The 14,371-nt window shown below is 44.6% G+C and overlaps 1 protein-coding gene across 7 annotated transcripts in view; it reads right to left on the bottom strand.

Moving 5' to 3' along the window:
- LOC134927086 (cytochrome P450 2F2-like) overlaps positions 1 to 14,371 on the bottom strand; it is a 322,012-nt gene that overhangs the window by 299,533 nt on the left and 8,108 nt on the right. For 4 of the 7 annotated variants that reach the window (XM_063921085.1, XM_063921092.1, XM_063921088.1 and 1 more), the window contains exon 2: positions 11,478 to 11,683. The exons of the other annotated variants lie outside the window; for them this stretch is intronic. Coding sequence is in view for 1 of the 4 variants with exons in the window: in XM_063921091.1 (XP_063777161.1) it covers positions 11,478 to 11,489 (12 nt within the window). In the remaining 3 variants the exon portion in view is untranslated. The remainder of the gene's footprint in view (positions 1 to 11,477; positions 11,684 to 14,371) is intronic. 7 annotated transcript variants of the gene reach the window in all.

Here is a 14,371-nt window from a genome sequence, read left to right as displayed (position 1 = left end):
GCTGGTTGACTGAGAATGACTATCTCTCAGCCAACCAGATGCCTGTTACCATGGTAACGGCCGCTGATGAGGTGGGGAAGCAGCGCTGTTCCCGCCTCTATCTATCCTCTTTATCCAGCATGCTCTTTCCTCCCTCCCCCGCTGCTTGTGCTCTGCTCCCCGGATCTCTGTGGTGCTGGTGCTGCTCAGACTACTGTGTCCCCTGTGTTATCCTCCTGGCTTCAGAGCTGCCACAGATTTGTCTGCGAGGATGGTGCTGCTGCTTCCCCTGGTGCATGGATAGTGTTGCAGGTGAGTGCCTGTGCCTCTTCACATAGTGTTCCCCCTGTGTGGTGCCATGATCACCACTGTCTTCTACTCTCACCCCTTTGTCCTTTTTCCTCCCACTGTATCCCCTACTCTTCCCTCTGTGGTCACATTCAGCTCCCTGTGTCCTCAACTTACCCCCCCCCCCCCCGTGGCCCCACTCTCCCCCTGTAGCCTCACTCTCCCCCTGTATCCCCACTCTGTCCACTGTGTCCCCTACTCACCCCTCTGTGGCCCCAATATTTTCTCTGTGGCCCCATTCTCCCCCCTCTGTCCCCTTACTCTACCCTTTGTGGCCTCACTCTGCTCCCTGTGTCCCCCACTCTCCCCCCTGTGGCCCCGCTCTCCCCACTGTGTCCCCAACTCTCACCGATGTGGCCCCACTCTCCCCACGGTGTCTCCTCCTCTCCCCGCTGTGGCCCCAATCTTCTCCCTGTGGCCCCACTCTCCTCCCTGTGTCCCCTTACTCTCCCCTCTGTGACCCCACTCTGCTCCCTCTGTCCCGACTCTCCCCACTGTGTCCCCTACTCTCTACTATGTGGCCCTACTCTCCCCTCTGTGGCCCCACTCTGCTCCCTGTGTCCCCCACTCTCCCCTAAGTGGCCTCACTCTCCCACCTGTTGCCTCGCTCTCACCCTGGTGGACCCACTCTCGCCCCTGTGTCACCCACTCTCCGCTCTGTGGCCTCAATCTCCTCCCTGTGCTCCTACTCTCCCCTCTGTGGCCCCACTCAAAACCATTTTGATTTTCTTAATAAATGTATAAGGGGCTCTGTTGTCTGTTGTAATGTGTATAAGGGGCTCTGTTGTCTGGTGTAACGTTTATAAGGGGCTCTTGTGTCTGGCGTAACGTGTGTAAGGGGCTCTGCTGTCTGGTGTAATATGTATAAGGGGCTCTGCTGTCTGGTGTAATATGTATAAGGGGCTCTGCTGTCTGGCGTAACATGTATAAGGAGCTCTGCTGTCTGGCGTAACGTGTATAAGGGGCACTGCTGTCTGGTGTATTGTGTATAAGGGGCTCTGTTGTCTGGCGTAACGTTTATAAGGGGCTCTGCTGTCTGGCGTAACGTGTATAAGGGGCTCTGCTGTCTGGAGTAACGTGTATAAGGGGCTATGCTCTCTGGCGTAACATGTATAATGTGCTCTCCTGTCTGGTGTAATATGTATAAGGGGCTCTGCTGTCTGGCGTAACATGTATAAGGGGCTGTTGTCTGGTATAACATTTATAAGGGACTCTGTTGTGTGGCATAGCAAGTATAAGGGGCTCTGCTGTCTGGCATAACATGTATAAGGGGCTGTTGTCTGGTATAACATGTATAAGGGGCTCTGTTGTGTGGCATAGCAAGTATAAGGGGCTCTGCTGTGTAGTGTAATGTGGCTAACGGGCAACACTGCAGATGTACCATATGGAATGGAAAGGAATGTTCCCAGAGTGACGTGAAATGGATGGTGTGTTATCTTGACACACCCCTATTTTCCATGATCACGCCCCTTATGGCATATTGCGACACCCCTTTTTTGGGGGGCGCACGTACACAGGGACCATTGAGAGTTTTTTCTACTTGCACCACTGGTAACTGGGATCATTATACAAAATGGGGGGGGGGGGGTGTCACCCCGATTTTGTAAGCATCTGGCAGCCAGTCTGAGTAACCTGAGGCTTACTCAGATAGCTGAAGGCTGCGAACATCGTGATCGATGGTCGCGATGGCGAGTCTAAGCTGCATCTTCACATCGGCACTGCATGCAGGAGAATACTTGAGCATAGCACCTCTGCATCGGGTCCACTGTCCTGTCTAGTGATTTACAGATCACAATGCGCAATCATGACATTGATACAAATTGTGTGCAGAAAGATGCAACTTCAATGGGTGCTTCTGGGAGGTAACAGAGGGATGGCCAGTCAGACGTGGGTGTATCATGGCCAGCAAATGCATCCAAACATGGTGAACACGTTCAGATGTAGTAATTGTATATGCTAGAGGAGAGGAGCAATCTGCGATGGTGCGTCTCAATCTGCGCAGTGGTGGACCTGTGCCACGGCCAGTTTCAGTAGGAGGACCATTTGCCATGGCATTAGGATAAAGATGCTTCAACTACTTCTGAATTAGGCAGCTGTGAGATAATCGGTCTGCCTGCTGGGAGTATAACCGCTGTCAGATCACTGCTGATGTGTTGCCCTAATACCCTGGCCATTTATCGGCCCCATCAGCCAATAATCTGTAGCAGTCAGCAACTCCTACACCATGGGCCTGATTCAGACCTGATCGCAGCAGCAAATTTGTTAACAGTTGGGCAAAACCATGCTGCAGTGCAGGTGGGGCAGATGTAACATGTGCAGAGAGAGTTAGATTTGGGTGGAGTGTGTTCAAACTGAATTTGAAATTGCAGTGTAAAAATAAAGCAGCCAGTATTTAACCTGCACAGAAACCAAATTACCCACCCAGATCTACCTCTCTCTCTGCACATGTTACATCTGCCCCACCTGCAGTGAATAGTGGACCTAATTCAGGCCTGATCGCTCGCTAGGGGTTTTTGCACTGCTGCGAGCAGATAGTCGCCGCCTATATGGGAGTGTATTTTAGCTTTGCAAGTGTGCGATCGCATGTGCAGCCGAGCGGTACTAAAACAGTTTGTGCAGTTTCTGAGTAGCTCTGGATTACCTCAGCCGCTGCGATCACATCAGCCTGTTCGAGCCCGGAATTGATGTCAGACGAAAACGGTCAGTTAACACCCACAAACTCACTCTTCTGTGAATCTCCTTGCGAACGGCTGTGTGAATGGATTCTTCGCATAAAGCATTCACTGAGCGGAAGGCAAGCTGCTTTGTACCTGTGTTACGCGCATGCGCAGTTTAGACCTGATCGCAGGCTGTACGAAAAAGCAGCCTCGCGATCAGGTCTGAATTACCCCCATAGTTTTTTGCCCAACTGCTAACAAATTTGCTGCTGCGATCAGGTCTGAATTACCCCCATATCAGCAAACACCTAGCGGTTTATTCACTACAGGTCGCATCTCATTGTTTTTATCGATTTTTAAATGAAATTTGTTCTAAATCGATGTTGTATTTCAGGGGCTAAACCACAAATTTACTAACAGAGGATTTGTTTAATATTCATTTTTAACTGTTGGTAGACGTTCATCGTCTGCAGATCCGCTCTGTCAGTCCCTCCATTGGTTACCTGTACTCTACCGCATTCAATATAAAATACTTTTACTCACACACACAGCCATTAACCAAACTGCACCAACATACATCTCTTCTCTTATCTCATAATATCTCCCTACCCGACCTCTCCACTCTGCACAAGATCCACGTCTCTCATCCACACTCATTACTCGCTCCCACTCACGATTACAGGACTTTCTTCAGGCTGCACCCACTCTGTGGAATACCCTCCCACGCACAATAAGACTTGCCTCTAGTCTCCAAACCTTCAAGCGTTCCCTGAAAACTCACCTCTTCAAGCAGCTTATCACATTCCAGACCCACCCACATAACCTTCATAAGCTTTCCTATCCAATTATATCACTGTACATTCCAGAACCGCCCACATAACTTTCATAAACCTTCCTATCAAATGGCATCCACTCTGTACAGTCCACACATATCCTCACATGTCTTCTCATTCTATGCAATAGATAGGCATATGTACACAAGGAAAGGTGCTATTTCCCTATAGATTGTAAGCTTGCGAGCAGGGCCTTCCTACCTCTATGACTGTTATCACCCAGTTTGTTATTGTTATTTTAAATTGTAAAGCGCAACGGAATTTGCTGCGCTATATAAGAAACTGTTAATAAATAAATAAAATAAATAAATGTGTGTTTTAGCCCCTGATTTAGAATGATTTCCATCAATTTAAATCAATAAAAATGATGAAGTGAGACCTGTAGTCTGTACTGTATTGTACCTCCTATACAGTCACCTGGTGGATAATCAGAGGCGGGCTGGCCCAGGGGGAAGGATGCCATGTGTCCCCCCTGGACACGCTACTGCCAAGGGTCACGGGCCGGCCGCCACCTTCTACTACACCAACGTTGGCCAACCCGCGGCTCTTGAGCCACATGTGGCTCGTAAGCTCCCACGGCGTCTCCCACTGCCCTAGTCTGCAGTGCCCAGTGCCGGCCCGTGAGCCAATCAGAGCTCGTGGACCAGCAGCCACTCAGGAGTCTTAGCTGCCGGTCTGCGAACTCTGATTGGCTCACAGACTGGGGCCTAATTATAGAGAATCAACGCCGCTGGAGAGTGGAGACTGAGGGGCAGGAGAGGCGCACGCTGCACTCTTCTCCCCTCACAAGCAGCATACTGAGCAGAGCAGCAGAGCAGCAGCGCGGCGGTGAGCAGCACTTGGGGGGGGTGCAGTGTGGGGACATGTGTATCTTACACTGGGGGCATATCTGGCACTGGGGGACGTGTATCTGTCCCTGGGGGCATATATATCAATCTGTCCCTGGGGGGATATCTGGCACTGGGGGGTGGGGGGGCATATATGTATCTGGCACTGTGGGGGCATATATGTATCTGGCACTGTGGAGGAATATATGTATCTGGCACTGTGGGGACATATAAGTATCTGGCACTGTGGAGGAATATATATATCTGGCACTGTAGGGGACATATATGTATCTGGCACTGTGGAGGACTATATGTATCTGGCACTGTGGAGGAATATATATATATATCTGGCACTGTGGGGACATATATGTATCTGGCACTGTGGAGGAATATATATATCTGTCACTGTGGGGGCATATATGTATCTGGCACTGTAGGGGCATATATGTATCTGGCACTGTGGGGGCATATATGTATCTGGCACTGTGGGGGCATATATGTATCTGGCACTGTGGGGGCATATTTGTATCTGGCACTGTGGGGGCATATATGTATCTGGCACTGTGGGGACATATATGTATCTGGCACTGTGGGGACATATATGTATCTGGCACTGTGGGGGCATATATGTATCTGGCACTGTAGGGGCATATATGTATCTGGCACTGTGGGGATATATATATGTATCTGGCACTGTGGGGGCATATATGTATCTGGCACTGTGGGGACATATATGTATCTGGCACTGTGGAGGAACAAATGTATCTGACACTGTGGAGGAATAAATGTATCTGGCACTGTGGAGGAATATATGTATTTGGCACTGTGGGGACATATATGTATCTGGCACTGTGGGGGCATATATGTATCTGGCACTGTGGGGACATATATGTATCTTGCACTGTGGGGGCATATATGTATCTGGCACTGTGGAGGAATATATGTATCTGGCACTGTGGAGGAATATATGTATCTTTCACTGTGGAGGAATATATGTATCTGGCACTGTGGGGACATATATGTATCTGGCACTGTGGAGGAATATATGTATCTGGCACTGTGGAGGAATATATGTATCTGGCACTGTGGGGACATATATGTATCTGGCACTGTGGAGGAATATATGTATCTGGCACTGTGGGGACATACATGTATCTGGCACTGTGGAGGAATATATGTATCTGGCACTGTGGGGACATATATGCATCTGACACTGTGGGGACATATATGCATCTGGCACTGTGGAGACATATATGTATCTGGCACTGTGGGGGCATATATGTATTTGGCACTGTGGAGGCATATATGTATCTTTCACTGTGGAGGAATATATGTATCTGGCACTGTGGGGGCATATATGTATCTGGCACTGTTGAGGAATATATGTATCTGGCACTGTGGGGACATATATGTTTCTGGCACTGTGGGGGCATATATGTATCTGGCACTGTGGAGGAATATATGTATCTGGCACTGTGGGGACATATATGTATCTGGCACTGTGGGGGCATATATGTATTTGGCACTGTGGAGGCATATATGTATCTTTCACTGTGGAGGAATATATGTATCTGGCACTGTGGGGGCATATATGTATCTGGCACTGTGGAGGCATATATGTATCTGGCACTGTGGGGACATATATGTATCTGGCACTGTGGGGGCATATATGTATCTGGCACTGTGGGGGCATATATGTATCTGGCACTGTGGAGGCATATATGTATTTGGCACTGTGGGGGCATATATGTATCTGGCACTGTGGAGACATATATGTATCTGGCACTGTGGGGACATATATGTATCTGGCACTGTGGGGACATATATGTATTTGGCACTGTGGAGGAATATATGTATCTGGCACTGTGGGGACATATATGTATCTGGCACTGTGGAGGAATATATGTATCTGGCACTGTGGGGACATACATGTATCTGGCACTGTGGGGACATATATGTATTTGGCACTGTGGGGGCATATATGTATTTGGCACTGTGGAGGCACCCATTTTTTTTGGTGTTTTTACATGTATGTGGCACTGTACAACATGACTAAAAATGGGGTTATGACACAAGGTCATACTCCTACCAATGTCAAACCGAAAGAGCGCATAAAAATGGGGTGTGGCTTTGTGACAACTATGCCATGCCACCATATTTGCTCTTGCGCCTTCGGCGCACGCATGATATGGCTCTTGCCCTTGACTACAGATCTTTTCTGGCTCTTTGCCACTGACTGGTTGGCCACCCCTGCACTACACAGCTCTGCTGAAGCCGCGGCCGCATTGACAAATTTATAATAAAGTATCTTTGGGATAATTTACACCAGGCCTAATTTTTTTTTATTAATAAATATTTTTTAAACAAAAAAAAACTCCATTTAAGATGGAGCCATTACTTATTGGCCAGTGCTCTGGACTTGCGCCCCAGGCTAAAAGTTGCCAGCCAGCCCCTGTGGATAATTGGAGGAGGGGAGCGACAGTAAAGGTCTGGTCACAGAATAGATATATAACACATAAAGCTAAGTATCATGCACTAATCCAAATATATTTGATAGAAGGGACAGGGGAAAAGGAAGGGACTGTTGCACAGGAATGGTTGTATCTATCTCTTTCAAGAGGAGAAACCCCTAATCTTGATACTGTATCAATTGAATATACAGATAACGGGGGTGCTACCACAGATCATGTAATAGTACATGTAGCAGAAAAGGAAGAAAAGAAAAGGATCTGTTTTTGGTGCACAAACGTGTACATTTTTACTAAAATATAACTTTTATTTCATTTTTATTTTAGATAGTGACATTTTTTTTTCATGTCCTCTGAGTTGACTTTTGCGAAATATTTAAAATATATATATACTGTACAGTTAGTGTGATGACGTAACAACGCTGTGAATTTAAAATAAAAATAAAATAAAATAAACATAAATATTTGAAAACTCCTGAGCGTCTCTTTGGTATCTGTTCTCTGTAATTTGTGTCTCTGTATAAATCTCTAGTATTATATATCTACTTGTAATAAATATTGTAGATCTTTGTAGGACACAATGTCATTATTATACTCTTATAGAAATCTTGGCATATTGCCTGGAAAGAACATTAGATACAACTGTATATCATATAATCATAAATTTGTAACAAAATGTCACTTTTGTGCTCTTGTAGAATCCTTGGCTCATCGCCCAGAAATAGTATTTGGTGGAACTTTGTAATAGTAATCAGAGGCAGAACTCTGGGAGGCAACGGAGTCATCTGCCGCCGGGCTCCTGCTCTGAAGGGGGCACCTCTCCTCCCATTCTGTGACACCATTGAATTAAGTTAATTGATAGCTGTCGCCGTCTTTTCAGTGGCCAACTTCCTCACTGGTCCCTGCACCTTACAAATCTTTATTATACTGAATATACACATTTTACAAGTATCACACCCAGGATTAGAAACCACACCCTATTACACTGGAAGCAGATACCTTAATGATGAAGCTGTTGCTCCTGTATAGGAAATATATATATAGGAATTTTAACTATATGAAGATACTTCTCTGACAATTACACGTAACTTCATATAGTTAGAATTCTCATAGCTCCAATACAGGAGCAAATAGCTCCATCAGTAAAGTGTCTGCTGTCAGTGTAACAGGTCATGTGTTCTAATCCTGGGTATGACTGCTAAGAAATGTGTGATTTAAAATAAAAGACAATCAAATGTATAAATACAGTATATAATTTTTTTTCAGAACACTCCATACACCAACACGCACACGCACACATACACGCACACATACATACATATATTTATCTTAATATAAGAAATAGGGGGGCACCAATATTTATCTTGCCTCCGGGCAACTGCGAAAAAGATTGTGGAGTTCCAAATCATAGGTTCATTTAATAAATGGCCATGCTGGTATATAATTCCTGTCCTCCCGATTATATCCACAATAACCAGTATAGTGTTAGCACGCTATATAATTATATGGGATCCTATGGGGGAAAGTTCCTTGTAATGTAAAAAGTGAGGTATGATCTGAATTGCCTCTCACATATAGGGGGTCATTCCGAGTTGATCACTAGATAACAATGTTCGCTGCGCAGCGATTAAATGAAAAAGCAGCACTTCTACGCATGCATATGCGGCGCAGTGCACACACACGACATACTTTCACAACGGGCTAAGTAATTTTACACAAGGACTAGCGATGCTTTTCAGTCGCAATGGCAGCCGCAGAATGATTGACAGAAAAGGGCCGTTTCTGGGTGTCAACTGACCGTTTTCAGGGAGTGTTTGAAAAAACGCAGGCATGCCAGGAAAAACGCAGGCGTGTCTGGGAGAATGCAGGCATGGCTGGCCGAACTTAGGGCGTGTTTGTGACGTCAAATCGGAACTGAACAGTCTGAAGTGATTGCTAGCGCTGAGTAGGTTTGGAGCTACTCTGAAACTGCACAATTTTTTTTGTAGTCGCTCTGCGATCCTTTCGGTCGCACTTCTGCTAAGCTAAGATACACTCTTAGAGGGCGGTGGCTTAGCTTTTGCACGGCAGCTAAAAACAGCTAGCGAGCGATCAACTCGGAATGACCCCCATAGTGCCAGGTTTCAGATTAGAGATACCTTTTGCATATACAGTAGTGTCAATTAAATGTACAGGTCACCTCTCACATATCGTGTTAGGTGTCACTCACATATGAAACCACAATATACTGTATATTGGCCCTCATTCCGAGTTGATCGCAGCGGATCATCACATCGCAAACGGCCAGAAAACGAGTAAACGCGCATGCGCAAAAGCGGAAATACGCATGCGCAAGTATAGCGATACGACACTTGTGCAGAAATACTACAAAGAAAACTGCTCGTTACACAGAAACGAAAACGGGGAGTGCCGAAGACGTGACAGAGGCGCGGCTTCGCAATCTGACGACATGGGCGTGAAAGTGGGCGTCTAGTGTGGGAGTATGCAACTAGCAGTAGGCGTGTTTTTAGCAGAAATGCGTTTTCGATGTTAAACTTAACATAGCAAATCTTCGCAATCTTGACTCAGCATCCGAGTAGCTCTGCAGTTACTCAGCATTTGCGAAGTAGTGTTACAAGTGTGTGTGCAATAATTAGCAGTTAATTGGAGAGCCCATTCATCTGTTGCCCAATTACTTCCTAAACACTGCTCTGCTGAAGTACTGCAAACAGCAATTGTGTGGACACATTACATGTTTATTGTAAGCACCTATAAATCTGTCACGCTGCCAAATAAGGTGGTTTTTTTTTGGCCAAGTTTTAAGCTAAACATTGATGTAAAGTGCATGTTTTAATGTCTTAAATACTACCAAATGCAAACAAGCTGAATTAACCAAACTTAAAAACTACATCAGCAACATCTAAACTACATAAAATGTTCCCTTTGTATATCACAAATATCAGGACCAACATAATGCAGCATACACTTAATTTTTCCCTTAAATAAAACTTTTAACTTTTGTTAGAATATCTGACAATGTTTAATATTATGTCATGTTGCCCATAGTAACCCAAAAACCTAGTTGTGAATACTATTTTCATATGGCCATTAAAGTGTTGTGCAAGGCATACCTGTTGCATTTTGAAAGATGCAATGCTTGTATGATTATTCGGGTTGTTCCCTTGTTCCCAAAGTGTCTATATGCCTTGCTAAACTTTACTGGGCTATGATTAACATAATGCATTAACTTTAATAAAGTACAGAAACAAATTTTTTTTTTTTTTTTTTTTATTACTGCAAAAATATATTCAGTGGTCCAAACAACATGGCTACAGGTGAGTATCACAGGCAAAGATGGACCAAGCAGCAAGCAGATGCCACTGACACAAATCACATAGCAGAACTCAGTACTAGGGAAACTCCATCTTCTGACAAAATAATAATTTTAATGTAAATAAATAATATGGTGTAAACACCCAGCCAGACATATATTTTTGGGGAACTGAGTTAGATTCAGGAGCCAGCACACAAACACAACAATACACAGCACGCTAGGAAGAGGAAGATGGCTCTGGTGTACAGGAAAAAAAGCTCACAGGCTACAATATATCAAAACAGAAATGTATATTTTCACTAAGAGGGAGTTAGCCATTCTGGCCACACAAGCCAACACAAAAAATACATAGAGACAACATGAAAAACATGGGTGCTGCCCATCTGGAGAGACATCACTTTCTTTTTTTTTTTTCCCCGCCTGATGCTGTTCTTCTTGGCTTGGCCTGCGGAGCGACCTTCGTGGGCCCTGCCCAGTGGGATGTTCTTCCTGGGCAGGGGCAGGGGCAGGGGAGGGAGCCGATGTGGCTGGCTCTCTGCCACTGTGGGCAAGGGAGACAGCGATGGCCTGGAGCCCTTGCAAGATGGAATTTGCAAGGTCTTTGAATGAGGAGGCAAGTTGATCTTGTCCCTGCCTGATCTCTGCCAGACCTTGGCAGAGTTGAGCTACACCTTGCTCCACACTGGTTCTGTGCTCAGTGAGCCGGACAGCTATCTGGCTTACCTCCCGGAGCATCCTGTCCTGAAAAGCATTTAGGCTCTCACCATACCTAGCTATTTCAAGCAGGATTTCCGGGATAGCAGAGGGTTGGGTGGGGGGGGGCAGTTGGAATCTGGATAGGTGGGATTTGTGGTCCCACACTGGCAGACACACTAGGTCCCTCCACCTCAGCCTCAGCCACATAACCCTCCTGTGACTCTACCTGCTCACCCCCCTGTGCTGTGTTATGTGCAAAGCAAATTGAAGAATGTGTGGAAAAAGAGTAGAAAAAAACAATATGAGACTTTTGTAACAAAAACAATTAAACAATACAAATATGTGTGTAAACTTACCTGGCAAGTCATGTGCCGTCAGTATTTCAGGCAGGTCCGTGTCCATATGAGACACCCCTAACCCCTCCTCATAACTGACACAGTCCATCGCCATCTCCTCCAGATCTGTTTACTCCACAGTGGCAGCTGGTCCTCCCCCTGTAGCCCTCGAGGCATTCCACTCCGCAGACCTCTTGCCCTTCAGGCGGGATTTGAAGTCGGCCCAACTACATATGTTTGGAAAAATAGGGGCAAGGTATAGAAAATAAATAAATACCTGCTTTAATATCTAGGACACATGTTATGCATTTGGTTGCTATAGGCAACATCACATCTAATATCTAGGACACATGTTATGCATTTGGTTGCTATAGGCAACATCACATCTAATATCTAGGACACATGTTATGCATTTGGTTTTTTAAGAATACTTTGCACAGATAATGGACTGCCAATATACACTTACCGTCTTCTAACTTCCTGTGATGTTCGGACTATAGAGCCGACTTCATTCACAGAATGAGTGATGTCCCTCCAGATTCTATCTTTGGTTGCAACACCCATGTTTTTTGGTCCTCTATGTATTTTTGACATGGCCTGTGTGACCAAAACACGCAACTCCCTCTTAGTGAATGCGGGCTGCCTTTTTCTTCTCCTTGAAGTAGCCTGTGAGCTTTGTTCCTGTTCCTCCTCACCATCTTCCTCTTCACTAGCTGCTTGTGTATTTTGTGCGGCTAATGCTGAATCTCCCTCAGTTACCCCAGTATGTCTGTCTGGCAGGGTATCCTCTCTTAACTACTAGAATGTCTCTAGTACTGAGTCCTGCTTCTTCAGAATCCGCGGAGGCGGATTCCAGCATCTGCCGACGCAATGCTATGCATCTTTGTGTCAATGCGGACACCTGCTGCTGCACGCGGTCCAGCTCTGCTGCCAACTCCTCACGAGTAGCCATGTTGCTAGTGGCATGTCTGTGCGCACAGGTGTGTAGCTATTTATAGCTGCGTGCGTAGCGTAAATTTACACAGGTGTAAATTATGCTAATTATGTGACTGATTGTACTGCTTATTTAAGAGCCTGGATTGCAGCCTGTGTGAGTGGGTGTATGATGCATGAAGCTGCTTTGTGGTCTCATAGAAGGTGGTCGTGTTTGGAACAAATTTGCAGAGTGAGTTATTTTTGCATTGTCTTGCAGACAGATGGCCATTTATTCACTTTTAACATTTTGTGTTGCGTAGTGCGTTTTTTTGGCTAAGTTTCTTTTGTTAGTATTACTACATTAGTCAATTATCAAGCCAAGTATGTATGGTTGTGCAATGGAACTGGGTTTATGTATTTTGGAGGATATCTGTTTGATATATAAATGGTTTATTATGGCATATGTGTTTTTTTTTACCTGTACTTTATAGTGTGTATGTTATATTGTTCACACAAATTAATTTTTTTATTAGACTCCTTCTCTGTCTCTTGTAGGTGTCTCTTTAAAATTTAATTTTGAAAGCCAAGTGTGCTATTTTTTTTTATTTTTCCTGTAGCCAATTGGCTTAATCCACATATTGAGCAGGTAAGTAGCCTATCTCAGTGTGTCCTGCTGTTTGTTGTAAGTGTATATATGATCTCTTAGACTCCTTCTCTGTCTCTTGTAGGTGTCTCTTTAAAATTTAATTTGGGAAGCCAAGTGTGCTATTTTTTTTATTTTTCCTGTAGCCAATTGGCTTAATCCACATATTGAGCAGGTAAGCAGCCTATCTCAGTGTGTCCTGCTATTTGTTGTAAGTGTCTATATGATCTCTTAGACTCCTTCTCTGTGTCTTGTAGGTGTCTCTTTAAAATTTAATATGGGAAGCCAAGTGTGCTATATTTTTTATTTTTCCTGTAGCCAATTGGCTTAATCCACATATTGAGCAGGTAAGTAGCCTATCTCAGTGTGTCCTGCAGTTTGTTGTAAGTGTCTATATGATCTCTTAGACTCCTTCTCTGTCTCTTGTAGGTGTCTCTTTAAAATTTAATTTGGGAAGCCAAGTGTCTTTTTTTGTTTTGTTTTTAAGCATTTTTTTTTTTTACAAGGTATGTCTGATTTTTGATGTATTTGAAAATGAAGACCACCCGTTTTAATGTAGCATATGTGTTGTTGTTTTTTTTTATTTGTATTTGTTTTCACAAAAATACTAAGAATGTTTTTTAAAAATCTAGATTGTTGCATTCATTAAATGGGTAGTGTTGTTTTGCATTTTTGTGTATTACTTTGTGATGTGAACCTATGTTGGGGAGAATTAGCTAATTTGAGTTTTTTTATTTGTTTTGATCCTATTGTTTTATTTTAGAAATGGAGTACGCACAAGCAGTAAATTAACACCCATACACTTTTTTTTTTTTAACTATGGTTGACAATGTTTATGGTTTTATGAATATTATGGTGTCATGATTCTTACCTTCTTTTTAAGTTGGTGATGTCTATCCATGTTGGGGCGGAAGCAATACCACCCCAACCCACAGAACCACTCCCACCCCAACCGCCGCAAGCCCTCCAACAACAACCGGCTCCTCATCATCCAAGGCAACGGAGGCGTGCTAGGCCTCCAATTTTCCATACCCGTGTCCTTCTTTTTGGGATGCCTGATGATGTTGTTTTGCGCAGATACAGGCTGCCACCTCATCTAATCCTAGACACTCTCTCCATAATAGAGAGTGATCTAGAACAATCCATTAGGTATCCTACAGCAATCCCAGCATTGACACAATTCCTTGCTGTGTTACATTTTGTTGCCACTGGTTCATACCAGCATGTGGTGGGAGATCTGGTTGGCATGTCGCAGGGCCAGTTCAGTAAGGTCCTGCGGCGTGTTAGCCAGGCTTTCATTAAGCGAGTTAAGCAATTTATTGCTATGCCTTTGGATGTTGGGGCCCTAGATGTGGTG

Source organism: Pseudophryne corroboree, chromosome 5 (genome assembly GCF_028390025.1).
Source record: "Pseudophryne corroboree isolate aPseCor3 chromosome 5, aPseCor3.hap2, whole genome shotgun sequence".
In the NCBI taxonomy this organism is placed as follows: Eukaryota; Metazoa; Chordata; class Amphibia; order Anura; family Myobatrachidae; genus Pseudophryne; species Pseudophryne corroboree.
This window is presented reverse-complemented; position numbering and strand designations above follow the sequence as displayed.